The sequence below is a fragment of the Ochotona princeps genome, chromosome 11 (genome assembly GCF_030435755.1).
Source record: "Ochotona princeps isolate mOchPri1 chromosome 11, mOchPri1.hap1, whole genome shotgun sequence".
NCBI lineage: Eukaryota > Metazoa > Chordata > Mammalia > Lagomorpha > Ochotonidae > Ochotona > Ochotona princeps.
The window spans coordinates 73,861,785-73,881,895 of record NC_080842.1 but is presented as its reverse complement, the minus strand read 5'-3'; the positions used below and the strand labels follow the sequence as shown (position 1 = coordinate 73,881,895).

The 20,111-nt window shown below is 57.6% G+C and overlaps 1 protein-coding gene across 1 annotated transcript; it reads left to right on the top strand.

Annotated features, from left to right (window-relative positions):
* The first annotated feature begins 1,890 nt into the window (after positions 1-1,890).
* On the top strand, positions 1,891-19,503 carry PDE6B (phosphodiesterase 6B). Its single transcript, XM_058670445.1, has 22 exons — positions 1,891-2,382; positions 5,377-5,529; positions 5,988-6,077; positions 11,197-11,337; positions 11,414-11,488; positions 11,926-11,990; positions 12,265-12,331; positions 12,892-12,939; positions 13,388-13,537; positions 13,831-13,974; positions 14,493-14,558; positions 15,063-15,209; positions 15,796-15,903; positions 16,084-16,193; positions 16,322-16,409; positions 16,838-16,938; positions 17,073-17,180; positions 17,326-17,389; positions 17,506-17,580; positions 18,066-18,149; positions 18,716-18,872; positions 19,255-19,503. The coding sequence occupies exons 1-22, from the start codon at positions 1,915-1,917 to the stop codon at positions 19,314-19,316; spliced, it is 2,571 nt and encodes an 856-aa protein (XP_058526428.1). The 5' UTR covers positions 1,891-1,914; the 3' UTR covers positions 19,317-19,503.
* Positions 19,504-20,111: the final 608 nt, after the last annotated feature.

Sequence of the window (20,111 nt, the reverse complement as noted above, 5' to 3'; positions counted from 1 at the left end):
GCATCTGCAGTTCCCATCCCAAATGCCACAGGCTGGACTCCCATGCCATACCCCAGAGTTCCGAATCTTAGCTCTAATTTTTCCCCCCTAAAACAAATCACTTTCGCATGGTAGGATTTGTGTGTTTGCTGCATTTTCCTTCCTGTGAGATCCCAAAGACAGGAATTTCTATCTCTATTCACTGATTGTCCTTGTGACAGTGAGCGTCCTGTACACAGTGAACGTTTGGAAGGATTAACTCCTCTTCATAACTAAAATGGGAAGCATGTGAACTACAAGTTCATTGCCTCCATGAGCTGCGCTAAATGCTCCTCCCACTCCTAGAGTGACTGTCCACTGGGGATGCAGCAGCAGGTGAAGGTGCCAAGGAGATGAACATCTTACCTTTGGGATGTGCCAGGCGACTCCAGGATGTTGGAGATCCACGGAGGCCTCTGCCACACCACATCACAGAGACCACAGTCAGATCACCTCACACAACAGAGACCACACTCACATCAAACACACAGAGGCCACAGTCACTCAGACACACAGGGCAGTGGTCACCTCAGACACACAAACCACAAGCACTTCAGGCACACAGGGGCCGTGGTCATGCCCAGTCCCTTGAATGTAGTCAGATGGTGAGTATTATGTAAAGGAATTGAGACACTCACCTTTGACCAAGGCTTCTGAAAACATCAGAGTCTTTACTTAGAGGTGGATTCTGCCATTCTGCCCTGAGTGCTGAGGTCCTGACCATGGGAGCTCACGGGGGCCAGGCTGCTGCCTGCCCATTTGGGGTCTCCTCACCCCCCAAGTGGGTTCTTAACCTACCCTGCGGAGTGCAGGCCCAGGCCACATCCACCTGGGAGTGGCCAGGCTGCCTGGTTATCACTTCGTTGGCTGTGCAGCCTCCAGTGGATTCCTGGATGTCCCATTCTGTTTCCATCGTGAACAAGATTCTCTGAGGTGGTACCGTGGCACAGTACATCAAGCCACCATCTTCAGTGCTGGTCCCACCCCGGGCTGCTCTGCTTCCCTCCCACTTCCTGCTAGTGTGTCTGGGAAAACGGTGGAGGTCAGAGGTCAGCTCAGATGCTTGTGTGGGGCTCTCACCCCAGCACAGGGGCTGCAGGAAAGGGCAGCCCAGTGCCCAGTGTCTCAAAGGCTGGTGGTGCAGAAGAGCAGAGCCTGTGGTCACTTCCTGGGACAGGCAGCAAGAGGGAACCTAACTGCACCTGTCCAAGTTATGGAGATCATGGCTCCATGTGGAAATAAGGAGAGAGCCTCAAGTAGAGCAAGCAACAGCCCCATGCCTTGGACCCACAAGCCCCTCTCCCAGTGGTTCCCCCCTCTGTCCACCAGCGGGGAAGGGGTCAGAGTTAAGCAGAGCCTGTGCAGGAAGGGTGTGGGGAGGGAGGGGAGAGATGTGGCAAGGGGCAACTTGAATGTTTTCCGCTGAAGCCAGCAAAGTCAGCATGGAGCCCTCATGGATGGTCCAGACTCCTTCATCCAGGGGGAGTTCACCTACTCCAGGCTCTGACACCCTGTACCTCAGGGACTCCTCCCTGGGGCCTGGGGTCAAGCTGGCCAGGCCTCCCTGGCCCTGCCTGGGGAGGTGCTGGCAGCCCAGCACACCTCACCCCACGAGGACCTGGGGCTGCTGCTCAGGTTCACGGTCTTTCTGTCTGGAGGCCCTCCGAGCAGGTCTGTCCTCCTGAAGCCAAAGCCTGCCCCTGCCAGCCACAGCCCAGCGTACCTGCTGCAGATTCGCAGTGGGAGGGCACAGCATCAGCCAGGCACCCTGCGGGTGTGTGGGTGTGTGTCAGTGGCCACCAGCTCCCTAATCGCTGCTAAGACAGCCTTTGCTGAGGCAGCATTTGCACCTGCTCATGCTGGCTGTGGCGGCCAGGGGCACAGGCGTCAGCCACCATGAGCCTCAGTGAGCAGCAGGTGCGCAGCTTCCTGGATCAGAACCCCAGCTTTGCCCACCAGTACTTCGGGAAGCAACTGAGCCCCGAGCTGGTGGCGGGGGCCTGCGGGGATGGTGTCCCGGTGGGCTGCGGGAGCCTGCGCGAGCTGTGCCAGGTGGAGGAGAGCTGGGCCCTGTTTGAGCTGGTGCAGGATATGCAGGAGAGCATCAACATGGAGCGTGTTGTCTTCAAGATCCTGCGGCGCCTGGGCCCCCTGCTGCATGCTGACTGCTGCAGCCTGTTCATGTACCGCCAGCGCAATGGCGTGGCCGAGCTCGCCACACGGCTCTTCAGTGTGCAGGCCGACAGTGTCCTGGAGGACTGCCTGGTGCCTCCCGACTCCGAGATCGTCTTCCCGCTGGACATCGGGGTTGTGGGGCACGTGGCCCAGACCAAGAAGATGGTGAATGTGGAAGATGTGTCCCAGGTGGGTGTGAGGCCGAGGGCTTTCTGCGTCCACTGGGGTCATTAGTGGTCAACTGGGGCCTGTACAGAGACTCAACAGAGAGGGCACGTACGGCCCCCATCAGCCCCTCCAGGTGGGACTGTGATCCCTGCGAGGGTCCCTGTGAGGGGCTGCATCCCTGTGCTGGCCACTTCTGGCCCTGGCTGGGCCTTTTGAACTTTCCATCACTGACCCCTCTGGCCCCATGTTCATCCCTCAACACTGCCTCTCCCAGCCACTCCTGGTCCTGGGGCAGCCACACAGATGCTCCCCCCACCACAGTGCCCAGAGGCCTGAGGGTCCCCAGAGGCCTCAGGCCTTGGGCATCGTGGCCTCAGGCCCAGACTCTGAGTGGCCAAGGACACAGCCTGGGGTTACTCCAGCAGCCAACGGTCCCTACAATCAGGAAGATGGACTGAGCCCACAACCACACTGGCTCCAGGTCAGTCTGGGTCTGGGATCAGTGTGGACGCCAGCTCACTGACAAGCACAAGGAGGGGGCTGCTGGGTCTGGCAGTGCTACCTGCCTGTGCTTCAGTGACATGGTTCAAGAATGTGAGGGGCAGTGGCCAGGGAGATACCATGGACAAGGAGCTCCTGAGGAGGAAGGAGGCAGGGAAGAGCCTAACCCCAGGTCCTGCCCCCAGTCCAGAGGTCCTCAGACCCATCAGACCTGCCTGCCCATGGGGAATCCAACAGGGACTCCGGCCTGGGCAGGAAGTGGCCCTAATCCTCTTAGCTGCACCTGCTATAAACGGCCAGGCCAGCGCCCTGGATATGGTAATCTCCAGGCTGGCTCCACCATTCCACTTCAGGAAGTGGGTCACCACCAGTCCCACACAAGACCCCTGCCGCAGACCCAAGTGGGCATCCCCTGCTCCCTCATACAGGCTTCAAGGGCCCCCACCCCTCACCTAACCTAATCCCTGAGGGTTCTGCTCCCTGCTTAGCCAACCTGGACCCAGGCCCCACCCTTGCAGCTGGGCAGTATTCCTGTGGGAGAATCGGGCATGTCAACAGGAAAGACAGACACCAGGGTCCTGGCCAATGAGCATCAATTGCCCAGAGGGAGCTTGCAGGTCCCCAACCGGCTTCACAGATGGAGGCTGAGGCCCCCAGCCCGTGGCCGGCTTCCTCCCACTGTAGTACACCCCCAAGTATAGGCTCAGGTCCCCTAAGTACAAGCTCAGGTTCCCCTGAGCTGGCAGAAACCTCTCCCTGGTGTCACAGTGGTGGGCCAAGACCATTAATCTTGCTGTCCCGCTGACTCCTGCTGCTCACACTGCCCAACTGCCCAGGTCACTGGGACTCTCCTGTTGGTGGTATAGGCCCTCCATGGAGCGAAAGCCAGGGACACCCTCCTGGGATGCAGGTTGGCCTCTGGCAGGACCCCTGGCCTTCAAGCCATGTACTCAGGGACCACAGGCTCTAGGGGGTGAACGGCTCCCAGCCTCCTGCTGGACACCTTAGGGCCTCAGCAGCAGCCTGGCCAGTGACCTCAGGCAAAACTGAGCTAAAGTCACAGCCCAGCAGGATTTCCTTGAGGGGAAGGAGCCTGGTGGAGTGGTGGGAAGAGCAGTGCACACTCAAGAGGCCTACTGCGAGTTATTCTCTTACTGATCAGAGGTCGAGGTGCACAGAGTTCCCCAAACACCCACAACAGCTGGAAGCCAGGAGCCAGGAGCCAAGAGCCAGGTTGGACCCAACAGCCAGGTAGGAGCCAGAAGCCAGAAACTGCATCTGGATCTGCCATGTGGTGACAGGACCCAAGAACATACCTGCTGCTCCCAGTGTATTAGCAGGAGCTAGAATAGGGAGGGACTTGACTTGAATGAATGGGATGTGGGAAGCTGGCATCTCATACCATCTTCACCATGGGCCTAAGTCTGCTCCAAGGCAGGAGGTGTTAAGTGCGGACAAAGGAGCCAGGGAAGCCACCGCTGTGACCCTTTCTACTCTCGGATACAGACAGGGCCTCCCCTGCCTGGCACTGACATAGGGACCCAACCCGAGGTCCATCCCTAGTCAGGGCCTCCCATGAGATCCTATCTGCCCACACTCAGTCCCATGGCAATGATAGTGTGGCCAGCAGGGGCCAGGGCTGTGGAGAGGCTGAGGAGGGCTGTGGAGAGACTGGGGCTGGGGAGAAGCTAAGGAGAGGTTGGTGAGGGTTGGGGAGGGCTGGAGACTGAGGAGGGTTGAGGGGACTGTTGGCCTCACATGTGCACACCTGAGAGAACAGTGAGGGAATGTCCCTACTTGCAACAGCACCTGTGCCCCCTGAGTGCCAACACTAAATAACACAAACGTGAGGGTACCTGGTTGGCAACCCCTCATCCGGACAGCAATAACCAAGGAGGCAGTTACCACTACTGATGCCCACATGACTGTTGGCCATGGGGAGGGGCTGCAGAGCCATCTGACATCTAGAGGACACCCTATGGGAAGCCCAGATGCCAACCCAGACCATCTGAGTCCCCAGTGTCCACCCTGATCACTGTGCTGGGACCCTGGGTCTCGTGTGAAAAAAAAAAAAAAAAGCAGAGCCCAGCGGGTGAGGGGTGAGGGCGCTCAGCAACCCCTCTGGAAGCCATCCAGTGTTGCCCAGGAGCCAAGGATGGACGAAGATTTTTTCACAGTGCAGCAGGTCCCCAGCCCCATGTGCTAGCCGCACTTGTCCTGCTCACGGATCCCCCAAAGCCACAGATAAGTATGAAGGGTGTGGATGAGGAGGCCAAAGTGAAAGAGCGAGTCCCTGGGCTGGGGTCTTGATGATGCTAGTGGGCCAGGCCCCAGCTTCAGGAGACCACCCTGGTGGATAGCCAACATGCATGGAAGAACCAGGGGTGCTACAGGGCAGAGCTGGTGAAACTCACCGACTCAGCAAGGGAAGAGGCAGGTGGAGCCCAGGGACTGTGTCCTGAGCACACCCAGCAACATCTCAGGCTATGGCAATTTCTGCTCTGCTCCCGCCAGTGTCCCCACTTCAGCCCCTTTGCCGACGAGCTCACCGGCTACACCACAAGGAACATCCTGGCAATGCCCATCATGAATGGCAAGGATGTCATGGCTGTGATCATGGCTGTGAACAAGCTGGACGGCCCCTGTTTCACCAGCGAAGACCAAGATGTGAGTGCCACATACCACACACATGTGTGAGTGCATGTCCAAGCATGTGCCTTGCTCTGCATATCACTGTCTTTCCCACACGCATGTGTGAGTGCATGTTCCCACGAGTGTGCCCTGCTCTGCATGTCACTGTCTTTCCCACACGCATGTGTATGAGTGCATGTCCAAGCATGTGCCCTGCTCCACATGTTGCTGTGCTTCTTGTGCATGTGTGTGAGCCCATCCCCACACATGTACCCTGCTCTGCATGTCACTATCCTTCCCACACATGTGTGTCAGTGTGCATGTACACATGTGAACTGTGCTCTGTGTGTGACCGACCCTCCTCTGCACTGTGTGAGCATGGGCTCCCACTGTGAGTTTTGCAGTGCAGAGCCAGTGTCCCTGCAGTAGGGTGATCCTGTTGCCCTCCACAGGGCCAAGCCCAAAACGTCCAACCCCTGTCACTCCTGTTCCAGGTTTTCTCCAAATACCTGAATTTTGCCACCTTGAACCTCAAGATGTACCACCTTAGCTACCTCCACAACTGTGAGACACGGCGAGGCCAGGTACCTCCCAGCCCTGACCATGTCTGTTGGCCCCAGGCACCTCTGCAGGGGGGTGGTCAGCCATGACCAACCAGATCATGTCCACTGGGCTTTTGTGGTTGCACCAGGCAGCAGACAGGCCTGGTGTTTGTCCTGCAGGTGGACAGTGGTGTGTGCCACAGGAAGGCCTCTGAGGGAGCTGCTGGTGGGACACACAAACGAGTGGCTGGCACATGGTTTCAGCACCAGCAGCAGAGCTTCCACTGTCCAGTCAGCCCCTGGTTCTTACTGCAAACCAATTGAGAGGCTGCTGTGCTGGTCCCAGGGTCTCAAGAGAGAAGCTGGGTCCTGGGGCTCCTTCTGACCCCAGAAGAGCATCTGAAAGTGGGAGCGGCTTCCAGCAGCACACCCAACCAGGGCACACCACGTGGCCAGGGAGCCCTGCATCCAGGGGCAATGTGGAGGGGACACTGCAGCCCATGCCCAGGGTGGGGAACATGAGGTTCCTAGAAACAGGAAGGATGAGGCCCAGAGCCAGCAGGAGGGGCAAGGACGGGAAGCAGTCAGAGAGCACAGGTGGGCAGGGCTGCTGATCAGCTGGGGCTAGGAGAGTCAGCAGGTAGGAGTAGGCAAGCACGAGAAACTACAGCCAGTACAGGCCCAAAGGGGAAGGCCGGGGCTCACCCAGGCTGAAAGCAGGCATTTCCCCAGGTCTGCCTATGGGTGCAGGGATCCAAGCACTTTGGGCACCATCTGCTGCTTTCCTAGACTGTCAGCAGGTGCTGGGCGGGAAGTGGGGCAGCCAGGACTGGACCTGCACTGACATGGGATATAGCAGGGGCTTAACTTGTCCCTTTTAAAGTAAACATCGGTTCACAACCATTTTAGATGTGCAGCACAAGCTGGAGAGGGTAGGGTTTGCCCGCCTGCAAGCTCACACACCTCCACCAATCAGAAGGGTCAGCAAGAGAGCCAAGGTGGACACACCATTGTCTCTTCCCCTCACAGCCAGCCTCCTGGCAGGCTCCTCGGGTCTCCTTGGGCTCCCAAGGGCTGGATGACCACGACCAGGGTAGGCCTAGCGTCCTCTCAGGTAACTGCAGCCAGGGCAGGCCTGGTGTCTGACTGGAGTGTCCTGACCAGCAGGATAGTCAACAGGGGTCGCAACCAACCTAGGAGAGAATGAAGGGACAAGAGACACAAAGAATGTACAGCAAGACAGTAGGTCTGATCAAGCTGTCAGTTTATTGATTTCAACTGAGGGTTTTTATATTCTTTAGTAACTAAGGCTCAGGAAAGGAAGGAGAAACTGGGACGCAGGCCATGGTCTCAAGACCAATTGTTCTTGAGCAACCACCATATCAACAATAGTAACCAACATATCAACAATAGCATAGGTAATCAGTAACAAGATGTCGGCAGGTACAGCATAAATCACATTCTGAAACAGTTGCTAGAAACAATTGAAACTAAGCGTGTGATTAGTTTCACAACCTTTTTCCCAAGCATCTAGCCAACCAGGGGTTTTCCACTATCCCATAGGTCTATATTCAAAAGGGCTTCAGTGTGGCTATAGTACACGGCTCCTGACACTGGAGGACTGTGCCTGGGCGGGCCCAGTGTCCTGTCAGTTGACCGTGGCATAGGCAGACCTGACCACCACCAACACACAAGGCCTGGAGCCCCATGCCCTCTGACCATCCCTGGACAGTGCCCAAAGCTCCCATCCATTGAGGCCGCAGTTGGACCCTCAGTGCCTTGTCTTCCCAAACACACCTGTGTGTATCTGCATGTGGATTGTTCTCTGAACTGCATTTTCAGAGCAAAAAGTTATGATTTCTGTAAATCTGGCTTATTGTCCTTTGTATATTGTTCATTGTGCTATAGCTAAAAATTCATCCAGAACCTCCAAGGCCACTTCGAATTCATGCTGTTTTCTTCTAGAAGTTTCCACAGCTTTGTTTCTGGGCTCAGCTGCAATCACTTTGTGACAGTCACAAGACCTGTACCTAGAGGCTTCTGCATGCAAACATCCTCCTATTCTGGGCACCTTGGTGTCCAGGACAGCTCATCTCCGAGCAGTGTCTATGGCTTCAGGCCATGTTGGAGACATGGATGGGGCTCAGCCCCCCCAGGGCCGTGTTGTGTGTGTGTGTGTGTGTGTGTGTGTGTGTGTGTGTGTGTGTGTGTGTTGTGGGGGTCATAGGCAGGGATCAGCCCTCTGGGCCATGTAGGGAGTGACATGGATGAGGCTCAGTCCCCTGGGCCATGTGTGTTGAGGGGTCATGGATGGGGCTCAGTCCCATGAGCCATATATGTGTTGGGGGGTCATGGACGGGACTCAGTCCCCTGGGCCAAGTGTAGGGGCCATGAAACCAGGGCCTGCTCTCTCCCAAGGCTCTCCTCTCACATCATCGTATACTCACAGCCTTTTTTAAAGATTTATTTATTGTTTTTCTTATTGGAAAGGCAGATTTACCGAGAGGAGACACAGAAAGATCTTCCATCTGCTAGTTTACTCCCCAAATGCCTGCAATGGCCAGAGCTTAGCCAATCTGAAACCAGAAGCCAAGAGCCTCTTTCAGGCCTCCCACGTGGGTACAGGGTTCCACGGCTTTGGGCCATCCTCTGCTGTATTCCCAGGCCTCAGTAGGAAGCTGGATGGAACGTGGAGCAGCTGGGACGTGAACTGGTGCCCGTATCAGATACTGACCATTGAGCCGTCGTACCAAGCCCGTGCTCACAGTCCTGAAGACCGTCTCAGTCTGCCGACCTCTTTTCTCTACTGCAACATGGTGCTGGCTACTTTGGGTCTTTCTGTCTTTCCATATGAACTTTAGGATCAGTTTGGTAATACTCACAGAATACCTTGTCATGTTTTAGCTGGGTTTGTGTTAAGTCTGCAGCTCAAGATGGCAATCACTTTCAATGGGGGTGACTGGGTACAGGAGAGCCTCAAGGAGCTGAGCGGGTTCTTGCAGTGCACCTGTTTGGCTTCTGGGTGAGTCACAGGTGGGGCGTTAGTAGATGGGCATGACTATTTTGCCCCTGACTCGCAGGACAGGCCCAAACAGAGGCATACTGTCAGTACTCACCTGGGATCCGTAGTCAGTCCTGACTCTGGGGCTGAAGCCTGGTCCATCAGATCCGGGACATCCCTCTGGCTCCCAGCCCTTACTGACCCACACTGACCACCACCTGCCCACAGCCAGTAAGGTGGCTGATTCTGTGGGATCCCCTGGGGCCTGAGTGCCCAGTATTGGGCTATTGGCCGAGGACTTGCTGGGGTCAGAGCAGCCCTCCCAGGGTCAGGCATCCAGGGAGAGATGGGCAGTGTCAGGTGGCCAGGAAACTCTGCCTCTGATAAGAGGCAGGCGGGGCCAGCCTGGGCAGATCCCACCAGGCCAACAGTTATGAGACCTTGGGCGCAGTTGCCAGAGCTGTGCAAGGGGCTGCATTTCATTTCTGTTGCTTTTCTGAATCCTGATCTGAACCCATAATCCTCAGACCCTGAATCTGCCTATGGCCAGGGCTGGCCTGGTCCAGATCACAGACCAGAAGCAATGGGACCACCGGAGTGCCCAGAGCAAGAGCAAGGACAGGGGTTGGCCTGGGATGACAGATGCCCTAGAGACCTGATCCAGACCGGAACCACAGGTGGAATAGGGTCCCCTGGAGGAAGAAGAGGCAGGAAATATGAACATTAGCTTAGATAAATGGTGGTGATTGTTGTAACATGGACTTCAGAATCACTAAAAAGAATACTCAGGGTGATCTGTACAACAGCAAAATTGCTTTGTACGCAAGAATATGTGTGAGCCTTCTTTGTCTTCTGAGCTATGCTGAAGTCACTGTGGAGGGGGATGTGGTGACAAGATCTGGGCTGCCCATCCTGTGCTGGTTCCAGGCTCCATGCCCTATCCAGCCTCCTGCTGACGCCCACCCTGGGGGGTCCTTGTGTGCCTGCTGACACCTATCTCCTGGGGGTCCTTGTGTGCCTGCTGCCCTGTTCCCGGCTCCTCACCTTTGCCTGTCCCAGCTGCAGCTGATTTGGGGCATTTGGGAAGTGAACCAGCAGATGGAAGCACTTTCTCTCAAACATGTAAATAAAAGCCACTTTAAAGAAGTTTCCAGGGACGAATCCCTGGATACAGAGCTTGAGGCAGGGCTCAGCCTGAGAACAAGAGGGGCGGAAGGGAGAGAGCTCTGCCCACCTCTTAGAGGAGATGCTGTCTGTGGCTTTACCTGTCTCTGATGTGCACCTGTCTGCACACCTTCCCTAATCCTCAGTGGGATGTGTACGCTGTGTGGTCTTGGGGTGCAGCAGGTGTTCATTAAAGAGTCAGCATCATTTGGCAGGTGTGGGGGGGGCTCCAACTCATCATGACTTGAGCTGACTGCCTGGTCACCCACTCAGAGGCCAGGACAAGGGGCTTCAGAAACACCCCTGGGGTGGGGAGGGTGAAAAGGGGTCCTGCCTGGTACCATTGGACCCCACCAAGGGCTTGTCAGGGGGCCAGGGATGCAGGGAACCCCACCAAACCACAGGTTTCCTCTGCTGGGACCACAGACAGATCCAGGGTTTAAGAGTCAAGCATTTGTGTCCTCAGCCCAATCTCTCCCGGCCAGTTGTGAAGCAGCAAGTTGGAAACACTGGGTTCTCTTTCCACTGGTGCACTCAAGTCCAAAGATATGTTTGAAAGGCAGACAGAGAGACAGAGAGAAGGCGTAAGAGAGAGAGACAGAGACAGAGAGAGACAGAAAGAGCTACTCTGCACTCCCCAGGCGTCAGGGTCCCCAGTACTCGGCCCATCTTCAGTGCCTCAGCAAACCAGATCACAAGTGGAGCAGCCAGCATCAGGGCCACGATTTGGGGAAGTATACCTCCCTCATACACCTGTCCCCGTACACCTCCTTCATATATGTGTCCCCCGTACACCTCCCTCATACATGTGTCCCCGTACACCTCCCTCATACATGTGTCCCCCATACACCTCCCACATACATGTGTCCCCGTACACCTCCCTCATACATGTGTCCCTGTACACCTCCCTCATACATGTGTCCCTCTACACTTCCCTTTTACACACATCCCCCATACTAGTAACCCCTGGTGCATGGGATGGTGTCTTGCCGGCAGGTGCTCCTGTGGTCAGCCAACAAGGTATTTGAGGAGCTGACAGACATTGAGAGGCAGTTCCACAAGGCCTTCTACACGGTGCGAGCCTATCTCAACTGTGACCGCTACTCTGTGGGCCTCCTGGACATGACCAAAGAGAAGGTAAGGCCCCACCCACAGCCCCTCCTGGCCAGCCAGCACTGGGCTGGGCTCATGAGCCTCCCCCCTGCTCTTCCAGGAGTTCTTTGACGTGTGGCCTGTGCTGATGGGCGAGGCCCAGCCATACTCAGGGCCACGCACACCTGACGGCCGGGTGAGTGGACACCAGTGCTCTCCAGCTTGGATTCCTGGGAGGGGCCTAGGCCATCCTGAGTGTGGGCTATGCCAACCAACCTACACCCCGTACTGTCCCTGGGCCATGGACGTGCCTCCCCACGGATATCCCAGCTGCACGCATGTGTGAGTGGGGGGCCAGATCAACACCTCAGTGGGCAGAGCCCTGAGGTGTACAAGTGAAGTCCTGCATGTGTGATCATGTGTGCAAACATATGACATGTACACATGCCAGGGATGTGTGCATGTGAGACATGCCACCTATGTGCATGTGGGACTGTGTAACCATTTATGCATGTATGTGGCCATGTGTGGTGTATGTATGTGTCTGGGGTCCCTGCTATTATTCACCTCTCCAGGAGGGATCCCCTTTGTGGAGCTGGGGTGGGACCCCTGCCTGACTTGTTCATTTCTCAGGAAATCGTCTTCTACAAGGTTATTGACTACATCCTGCATGGCAAGGAAGACATCAAGGTCATCCCGTAAGTGCAGGTTTGGCAGGATGCTGGCCCAGGGTTAGGGAGCCCAGTGAGGGGGGCATCACCAGCTCAGAGCAGAATGCCCCCTACTCAGCTCCTCTTCACTCCTGCCCCACCCTGCTCCTCCTCACCCCTACACCACCCATTCCTCCTCACCCCTGTCCCATCCTGCTCTTCCTCACCCCTGCCACACTGTTCTTCCTCACCCCTTCTCCCACCGAGTAGCAGACCTGGGAGCTCACAGCTCCACCCCGTGACTCTCTGCTTCTCTCCCCAGTACACCCCCTGCTGACCACTGGGCCCTGGTCAGTGGCCTTCCAACCTACGTGGCTGAGAGTGGCTTTGTGAGTCCTGTGCCACATTGGGCAAAGTTTGTACCCAGGACCATGCATGTCCCCAAGTCCTGCCCTGCCCCAGCACCACACCGTGTCCCCAGGCCCTGGCCTACCCCAGCCCTGGGCCCTGTCCAGGACCACCCTATGTCCCCAGGAACAGCCCTGCCCCAGCCCTGGGCCCTGTCCAGGACCACCCTATGTCCCCAGAAACAGCCCTGCCCCAGCCCTGGGCCCTGTCCAGGACCACCCTATGTCCCCAGGTACAGCCCTGCCCCAGCCCTGGGCCCTGTCCAGGACCACCCTATGTCCCCAGGAACAGCCCTGCCCCAGCCCTCGGCCCTGTCCAGGACCACCCTATGTCCCCAGGAACAGCCCTGCCCCAGCCCTCGGCCCTGTCCAGGACCACCCTATGTCCCCAGGAACAGCCCTGCCCCAGCCCTCGGCCCTGTCCAGGACCACCCTATGTCCCCAGGAACAGCCCTGCCCCAGCCCTGGGCTCTGCCTCATCCCTGGAGTTTCTTCTCTGGACTCCACTGCCTGCTCTGCCACAAGGCTCTGCTGTTTTCCAGATCTGCAACATCATGAACACCTCTGCAGATGAAATGTTCAAGTTCCAGGTACTGGTTTGCTCACAGTGTGTGTTCTGGCCAGATCAGCTGGGACTCAGCCACTCCCACTTAGCTGATCTCAGCTGGGCCAGGCTAGTCTCAGCATGGATGGTGTCTGCTCCGTGTGTCCACAACTGGGACATGGGCTCAGATCAGCACTCTCCTGGGCACCAGATGTCTCTGAGGACTTCCCATAGGAACTGGCCCATTGTGTGTGGTTCCCTTGCTGGACCCAGACATGTGGGGTAGGCAGTAGAGCAGTGCAGATTCTGTGTTGAGCCCAACCCTGTGTGGCAGAGGCTTACACCTCCATGGAGCCAAAGGCCCCCCGCCCCCAACCCAGTGAGAAAAGCATGAGGGGGCAGTCCAGGGCAACGACGGGGACCAGGCAGCACAAAAGCCCAGCCCCAACCCATGGGTAGCACAGATCACCTCAGCTATGGACACACCCCTGCAGGACGGGCCCCTGGACGACTCTGGATGGGTCATCAAGAATGTGCTGTCCATGCCCATCGTCAACAAGAAGGAGGAGATTGTAGGAGTGGCCACATTTTACAACAGGAAGGACGGGAAGCCGTTCGATGAGCAGGATGAAGTTATCATGGAGGTAAATGCTAGCCAACAGATGTGGAAGACAGGTGGCTCACCAGATGTGGGGACAGGTGGCTCACCAGGTGGGGGGTATAGGTGGCTCACCAGGTGTGTGGGGGACACCCTACTCACCAGGAGTGGGAGGAAGGGATTGCCTGCCAACCTGCATGAAGCTGAAGGGGTGGTAAGGTACATGGGGGATGACCTCCGGAGTACCTGTCCTGCAGCAATCCAGGGGCAACAGAAAGTGCAGCACACAGAAAGTGCTCATGCACACAGGAAGTGCCCTCACACCCACTGTCTCTCCAGTCCCTGACACAGTTCCTGGGCTGGTCAGTGCTGAACACCGACACCTACGATAAAATGAACAAACTAGAGAACCGCAAGGACATCGCCCAGGACATGGTTCTGTACCACGTGAGATGTGACAAGGATGAAATCCAGGCAATCCTGGTACTATGCGTGCACCCCTTGTTTGTCCCTGGGTGGGGGACAGTGGTCAGGATACAGAGGGCCCTACCCTCCTGCCCCTCTGTTCCTGGGTTGGGAGGAACAATGGTCAGCACATAGAAGCCAGCCCTGGTCCTGCCCTCGCCCCAGCCAACACAGCCAGGCTGGAACAAGGGCAGGGCTGAGTGCTGAGTGTGGCCAGAGCCCTGGACATCAATCATAGGTCCTGCAGCTGGGACCTGAGGGGCAGGGTTGTGTGAGCAGTGAGCTGCAGACACACATTTCTCCAAGTCTGGAGGTAGTGCTTCCTGGGCACAAATCGCTGCTGCCCTTGCCTCTCAGATGGCACCACCCTCCAGCTTACAGGGGTGCAGCCTCACTGTGAAAGCATAGTGGGCGTGGCCTCATTGTGAAGGTGCAGGGGGCACAGTCTCGCTGTGAAGATACAGAGGGCAGGGTACTCTATAACCGAGAGTGGACAAGCACAGTCCTGTGCCTCACACTTGTCTGCCTTTCTCCAGCCAACCAGGAAGCGCCTGGGCAAGGAGCCTGCTGACTGTGAGGAGGAGGAACTAGGCATCATCCTGGTGAGCTCCACTGCCATTCTGGGGTGTGAGGAGGGCAGAGTCCTCACCCTATGCACACAGTGCTGCCTGCTGGGCATGTCCTATGTGTATGTCCAAGCATGCTGTGTCTGCAAGTCTGCCCTGAGCATACACCTGTGTTCTCCCAGAACTGCCTGTTTGCCCATCTGTGATGCCCAGTGCACATATGTGCTTGCGTGTGTGTCCAGAGTGCAGGGTGAGTCACGCTAGAGGCATATGACTTGGCAGTCACTGCCCATGTGACTAAGCCACCCTGGGGCAGAACATGAATCACATGAATTTTTCCCAAGTCCCGATCGTCATCCAGCAGCTGCTAGCCTGTGATTGCAACACACCTCTGGAGTGTGTACATGTGTGCTTTATCCACATGTGTCTGTGTCCACCTGAGTGTGGAGTCCATGCATGCCTGTGTCCACCTGTGAGGTCAGTCAAGCACCTGGTGGAGCTGCGGCAGCCCTGCCCTTCAGTCTCCAACCCTCCTTGCAGAAGGAAGAGCTGCCTGGACCCAACAAGTTTGACATCTATGAGTTCCACTTCTCAGACTTGGAGTGCACAGAGCTGGAGCTGGTCAAATGCGGCATCCAGATGTACTATGAGCTGGGTGTGGTCCGCAAGTTCCAGATCCCCCAGGAGGTGAGACCACGCCAGGCACCCCACGACGGGGGAGGAACGTGGTCGGAGCCACATGGCCACTGGAAGCAGTGGGGACATGGCAGGGGCCCAGGTCCCACAGCAATAGATGGCAGTGGACAGTGGACAGTGAGGAGGGAGGGAAGGTGAAGGTGCCATCTTCCAGTCACTGTGCATCCTTGGGGCTGACCTGAGGCTCCAGGAGAGGGGCCCTGCTCCACAGCCCTGGGAGGGAGGGTGTGTCCTTCAGGCTCCTCTGAGGCTGGAAGAAGGAGACTGGGAGACTGCAAATGGAAGAATCACCAATGCACCTACATGCACATGAAGAGAGAGAACAAACCCTGAAGTCACAGCGGGGGCAGTTGAGGCCCCCTGGGCACACACCTGCTCCCCATCTTCCCAGGACTAAGTCCCCCCACATCAAGGGGCCTGTCCCAGTATGAGGCCAGGCTGCAGGCTGAGGCCGTCTGACCTTCTGGCTCCTACCACCTCTTCCTCTCCCCACTATAGGGGCTGCTGGAGAGATGGGAGGTGGGGGTCCCCAGGAGCCTGGGTCAGGGTGTGGAGCCTGTGTGTTCTGTGGGCCCAGGTCCTGGTACGGTTCCTGTTCTCCGTCAGCAAAGCCTACCGCAGAATCACCTATCACAACTGGCGCCACGGCTTCAACGTGGCACAGACCATGTTTACGCTGCTCATGGTGGGTGCTGGAGGCCAGCGGGATGGGCCCCGAGGCAAACAGGGCCCCACAGGCAGACAGGACCCATATACAGACAACATCCCACAGGCAGACAGGCCAAGGAGTTTGTCCAGGGTGGAAGGGGGGGGTTCACTTGGTTTGGTACCCACACGACCCAGCTTTCTCTCCCATGACTGGCAGACTGGCAAACTTAAGAGTTACTACACAGACCTGGAGGCCTTCGCCATGGTAACTGCTGGCCTATGCCATGACATCGACCACCGTGGTACCAACAACCTATACCAGATGAAGTAGGTGCCCTGGTTGAGGGGGGACCACATTTGTGACAGGAGCCGCCGGCAGGGGGCCTGAGGGTGCCACAGGCGCACGGGCCAAGTGTCACTCTGTCCCTGGGTCTCTGTGTACTTGCCCCTGGCAGATCCCAGAACCCTCTGGCCAAGCTCCATGGCTCCTCCATTTTGGAGCGTCACCACCTGGAATTCGGCAAGTTTCTTCTCGGAGAGGAGGTTTGTGTCTACACTCGTGGCTGTGTGTGCTCCCAGGCTGTGTGCACGCCAAGCTGTGTATCCGGGGGGTGGACAATGCTGTAGGCCTCATGTCCCAGGCGTGGGGGAAGGCCAGGTGGGCCAACACAAAGCCGTGGGCTGCCAGGGTTTGGAAGCCTGGGAAACCCAAGGGCTGGTGTGCAGAAGAATTGGGTGGGGCAACGGTGTCCAGAGGGCAGTAGCCAGGACTGACCCTGGGAGGTGGGTGATGGGCAGTGCAAAACCACAAGCGGCCCTGCCCCTCCCTAGGTAGTCCCCTGGGGTCCCCAAAGGATGCAGATGGCCCAGGGCAGACCCTGGTGTGGGCCAGGGCCTGGGCAGGGTGTGCAAGGAACAGGCAGGACAGTGTGTGGAACATGCACATGCTCACTCGTGGAGGCCCCCCGCAGAGCCTGAACATCTACCAGAACCTGAACCGGCGGCAGCATGAGCATGTGATCCACCTCATGGACATCGCCATCATTGCCACAGACCTGGCGCTCTACTTCAAGTACGTGTGCACTGTGTGGTGTGGGGCCGCGTGTGGGAGGAGGTGCCGGAGGGGGCCACACCGATAGGGGTGCACACTGAGGTGGGGGCTGAGTCCACCTGCTGCCCTGACGGCTGCCCTCATGCTGTGCGCAGGAAGAGGACCATGTTTCAGAAGATTGTGGATGAATCCAAGAACTACCAGGACAAGAAGAGCTGGGTGGAATACCTGTCCCTGGAGACCACACGCAAGGAGATTGTCATGTGAGTATGGCAGCTTCCCTATGGGTCCTATACCTCGGGCAGGACCCGACCCTGTGCTCCCCCCGGCCACATGCCCACGCGCAGTGAAAGCCTGGGAGACACACGTAGGCACCTGCTCAGTGTGCTCTGCTCTGCCTGCCCCTAGGGCCATGATGATGACCGCGTGCGACTTGTCAGCCATCACCAAGCCCTGGGAAGTGCAGAGCAAGGTTAGCGCCCCAGGTTGGGGGCTCCTGTGGGCCTGGGGTTGGGGGCAGATGGGGGCTCCTGCATGGGCAGGGGATGGGGGCTCTGAGGGGCAGCCACTCATACTCCCTGCCCCCAGGTGGCTCTTCTGGTGGCTGCAGAGTTCTGGGAACAAGGGGACTTGGAAAGGACTGTCTTGGATCAGCAGCCCATTGTGAGTGGCCTGGGCTGCCAGGGGACTCAGGCTGTGCTGGGCTGTGCCTCAAGAGCTCCAGGTGGTGCTGTGGGAGAGGGAGGGCTGTCCAGGGTGGTGGAGCAGGAGCCGCAATGCCAGGAGTAAGGCCAGCCAATGGCGCCGTGGGCCAAGCCAAACAATGGGAAAGCCACTGGCTAGCAGCTGGGCAAATGGACTGCACCCCGCAAGGCAGCCCGACAGTGGGCTGTGTGCAGAGGGCCTGGCCACTAGCAGGCTTCCTGGGGGACAGCGAGTCACATCCTCGCTGTGGCCTCAGGCATCCTTTGACATGGGAGACTAAACAGGGTTCCCGGGGCACAGGGACCACATCCGGAGGGCACCCCAGCACTGCACCCAGGGCCGGCATAGTTCCCAAGGGGCCCATCCTCCACGCTTCTGTCCTTGGGGTGAGCAGGGGCCCAAGGAGCTGTCTTTCTGGTCATCACCTCTACTTCCCCCTTAAGCCCATGATGGACCGCAACAAGGCAGCCGAACTCCCCAAGCTGCAGGTCGGCTTCATTGACTTCGTGTGCACCTTCGTGTACAAGGTGTGTGGGGCAGCTGCACCAGGAGGGCTGTGGGTGCTCCAGAGGTTGAAGACTTGCTTGGCCTATCCCCATCCTCTTCCAAATGTGTTCACATGTAATAAGATGTGGTGTGAACTGTGCACTGCCAAGTGCAAATGGGGCATGTGTAGGCATAGAGCATGCGTAGGCACAGGACACGTGCAGGCCATTTGGGCAGATCTGACATGTCTGGCAGTAACATGCTCACATGATTTGTGTGCATGAGGAGGTTTGCAGGGTAGGTTCATCTGCCACCTCCATCTCCTTTCAGGGCTCGGCTCCATCCTGCCTCAGCCCCTCTACTGCTTCCGAGACCCTGCACACTACAAGCCCAATGCAGGCCACCGACACCCCCTTCTAGGGCTTGGCTGGGCCAGTGTCATCCCACTGGAAGTCCCTCCCTCCTAGTGTCCTCACAGGGCCTTCCATACAGAGGGGACGGGGAGCAAGAAGTATATGAGGAGCTAGGGGGCGTCGGGGCAATAGGGGGCAGGCCAGGGGCAGGGAGCTACTGCCCGTTATGCCCACTGACTGCTCCCCTCCCCCAGGAGTTTTCACGTTTCCACGAAGAAATCCTGCCCATGTTTGACCGCCTGCAGAACAACAGGAAGGAGTGGAAGGCGCTGGCAGACGAGTATGAGGCCAAAGTGAAGGCCCTGGAGGAGGAGAAGAAGAAGGAGGAAGAACGGGTACCAGTCAAGAAAGGTCTGGGCTCCACAAGGCGGTAGCAGGCATAGGGTGGGGCCTAGGATGATGGAGCTCACCTCACCAGCTGAATCCCCAGAACCAAGACGCAGAGCACCCCATGGGCAGGAGCGCCCAATAGCCACGGGGGTTGAGGGCATCACTAGGCTCAGCCACCTGCTTGCCCCCAAGAGGTAAACAAGCAATCACAGGGCAGGCCTGTGCTAAGAAGGGCAGGGTGTCAGCCAGGGCTCCAGCTAAGGCAGACTCAGCCCTGCTAATCGGCTAATCTGCTGGGGCTGGCCACTGGCCATGCTCTGGCCTTCCTCCTAACTGTGGGGGCTGGAGGACACGCGTACAGCCATGAACGGACCTGATCTCACTGTCTCACCTTCCCTTGCAGTGGGCACTGAGATCTGCAATGGAGGCCCTGCACCCAAGTCCTCCACCTGCTGCCTCCTGTGAGCAGCTAGCAGGCCGTGGTCAGGTTAAAAGGCCACAGAGACTGGAGACAGCAGGCCACTCGGAAGTCCCAAGGTCTGTGTTTTATGGACTGAACCACTGTGATAACAAATGTACCTGCGAACTGTGGGGCTCCCAGAGGCACAATGGATGCCTCCAGTCAGAGATCCACAATAAATCAGCCACCTACTTCCCACACGGTCTCAGTCTGAGAACCAACTGACAAACAAGCGAGGACATACCCTAAGAAGGGCCTTCTACTGATGCTGCCACTGGTGACAGAAGGTGGAAGAAGGCGGAGACCATGGACAGATCACGGACAGGACAGTGTGGGGGCACTGCCCACCAGCAGAGCTGCCCCTGAGGACGGTCCTGCCCCTCAACATCACTGTCCAGCAGTCGGGGGGATACCTTCCAGTCATCCCTGACAGGACGCTCCACCCCCAATCACTCCAGAAGTGAGGACACCCCTAGCCCCAGTCACCTGCCACCTGGTCATCCCAGATGAAAGGATGTTCACGCCCCCACATTCACCTCTGACAGGGCACCCCTGCTCCCAAGTCACCCCTGACAGGACACTCCTGCTCCCAGTCACCCCAGATGGGAGTACATACTAACACCCCAGTCCTGTACTACAGGAGGATGCTGCTCCCCCCCCATCACTTCAAACAGGATGCCCCTGCCCCCCAATCAGCACTGACAGGAAGATGCTCCTGCACCCCAGTAGGGAGCACATACCCACCCCCCAATCACACCAGATGGGAGGCCACTCACACCCTCCATTCACCCCTGACAGGA

Excerpts from the sequence above, each read along its gene's own strand:
- PDE6B (XM_058670445.1), top strand. The coding sequence starts at position 1,915 with ATGAGCCTCAGTGAGCAGCAGGTGCGCAGCTTCCTGGATCAGAACCCC. Across the intron at positions 11,991-12,264 it reads GAAGACATCAAGGTCATCCC|TACACCCCCTGCTGACCACT; the intron begins GTAAGTGCAGGT and ends TTCTCTCCCCAG. Across the intron at positions 17,581-18,065 it reads TCTTGGATCAGCAGCCCATT|CCCATGATGGACCGCAACAA; the intron begins GTGAGTGGCCTG and ends TTCCCCCTTAAG.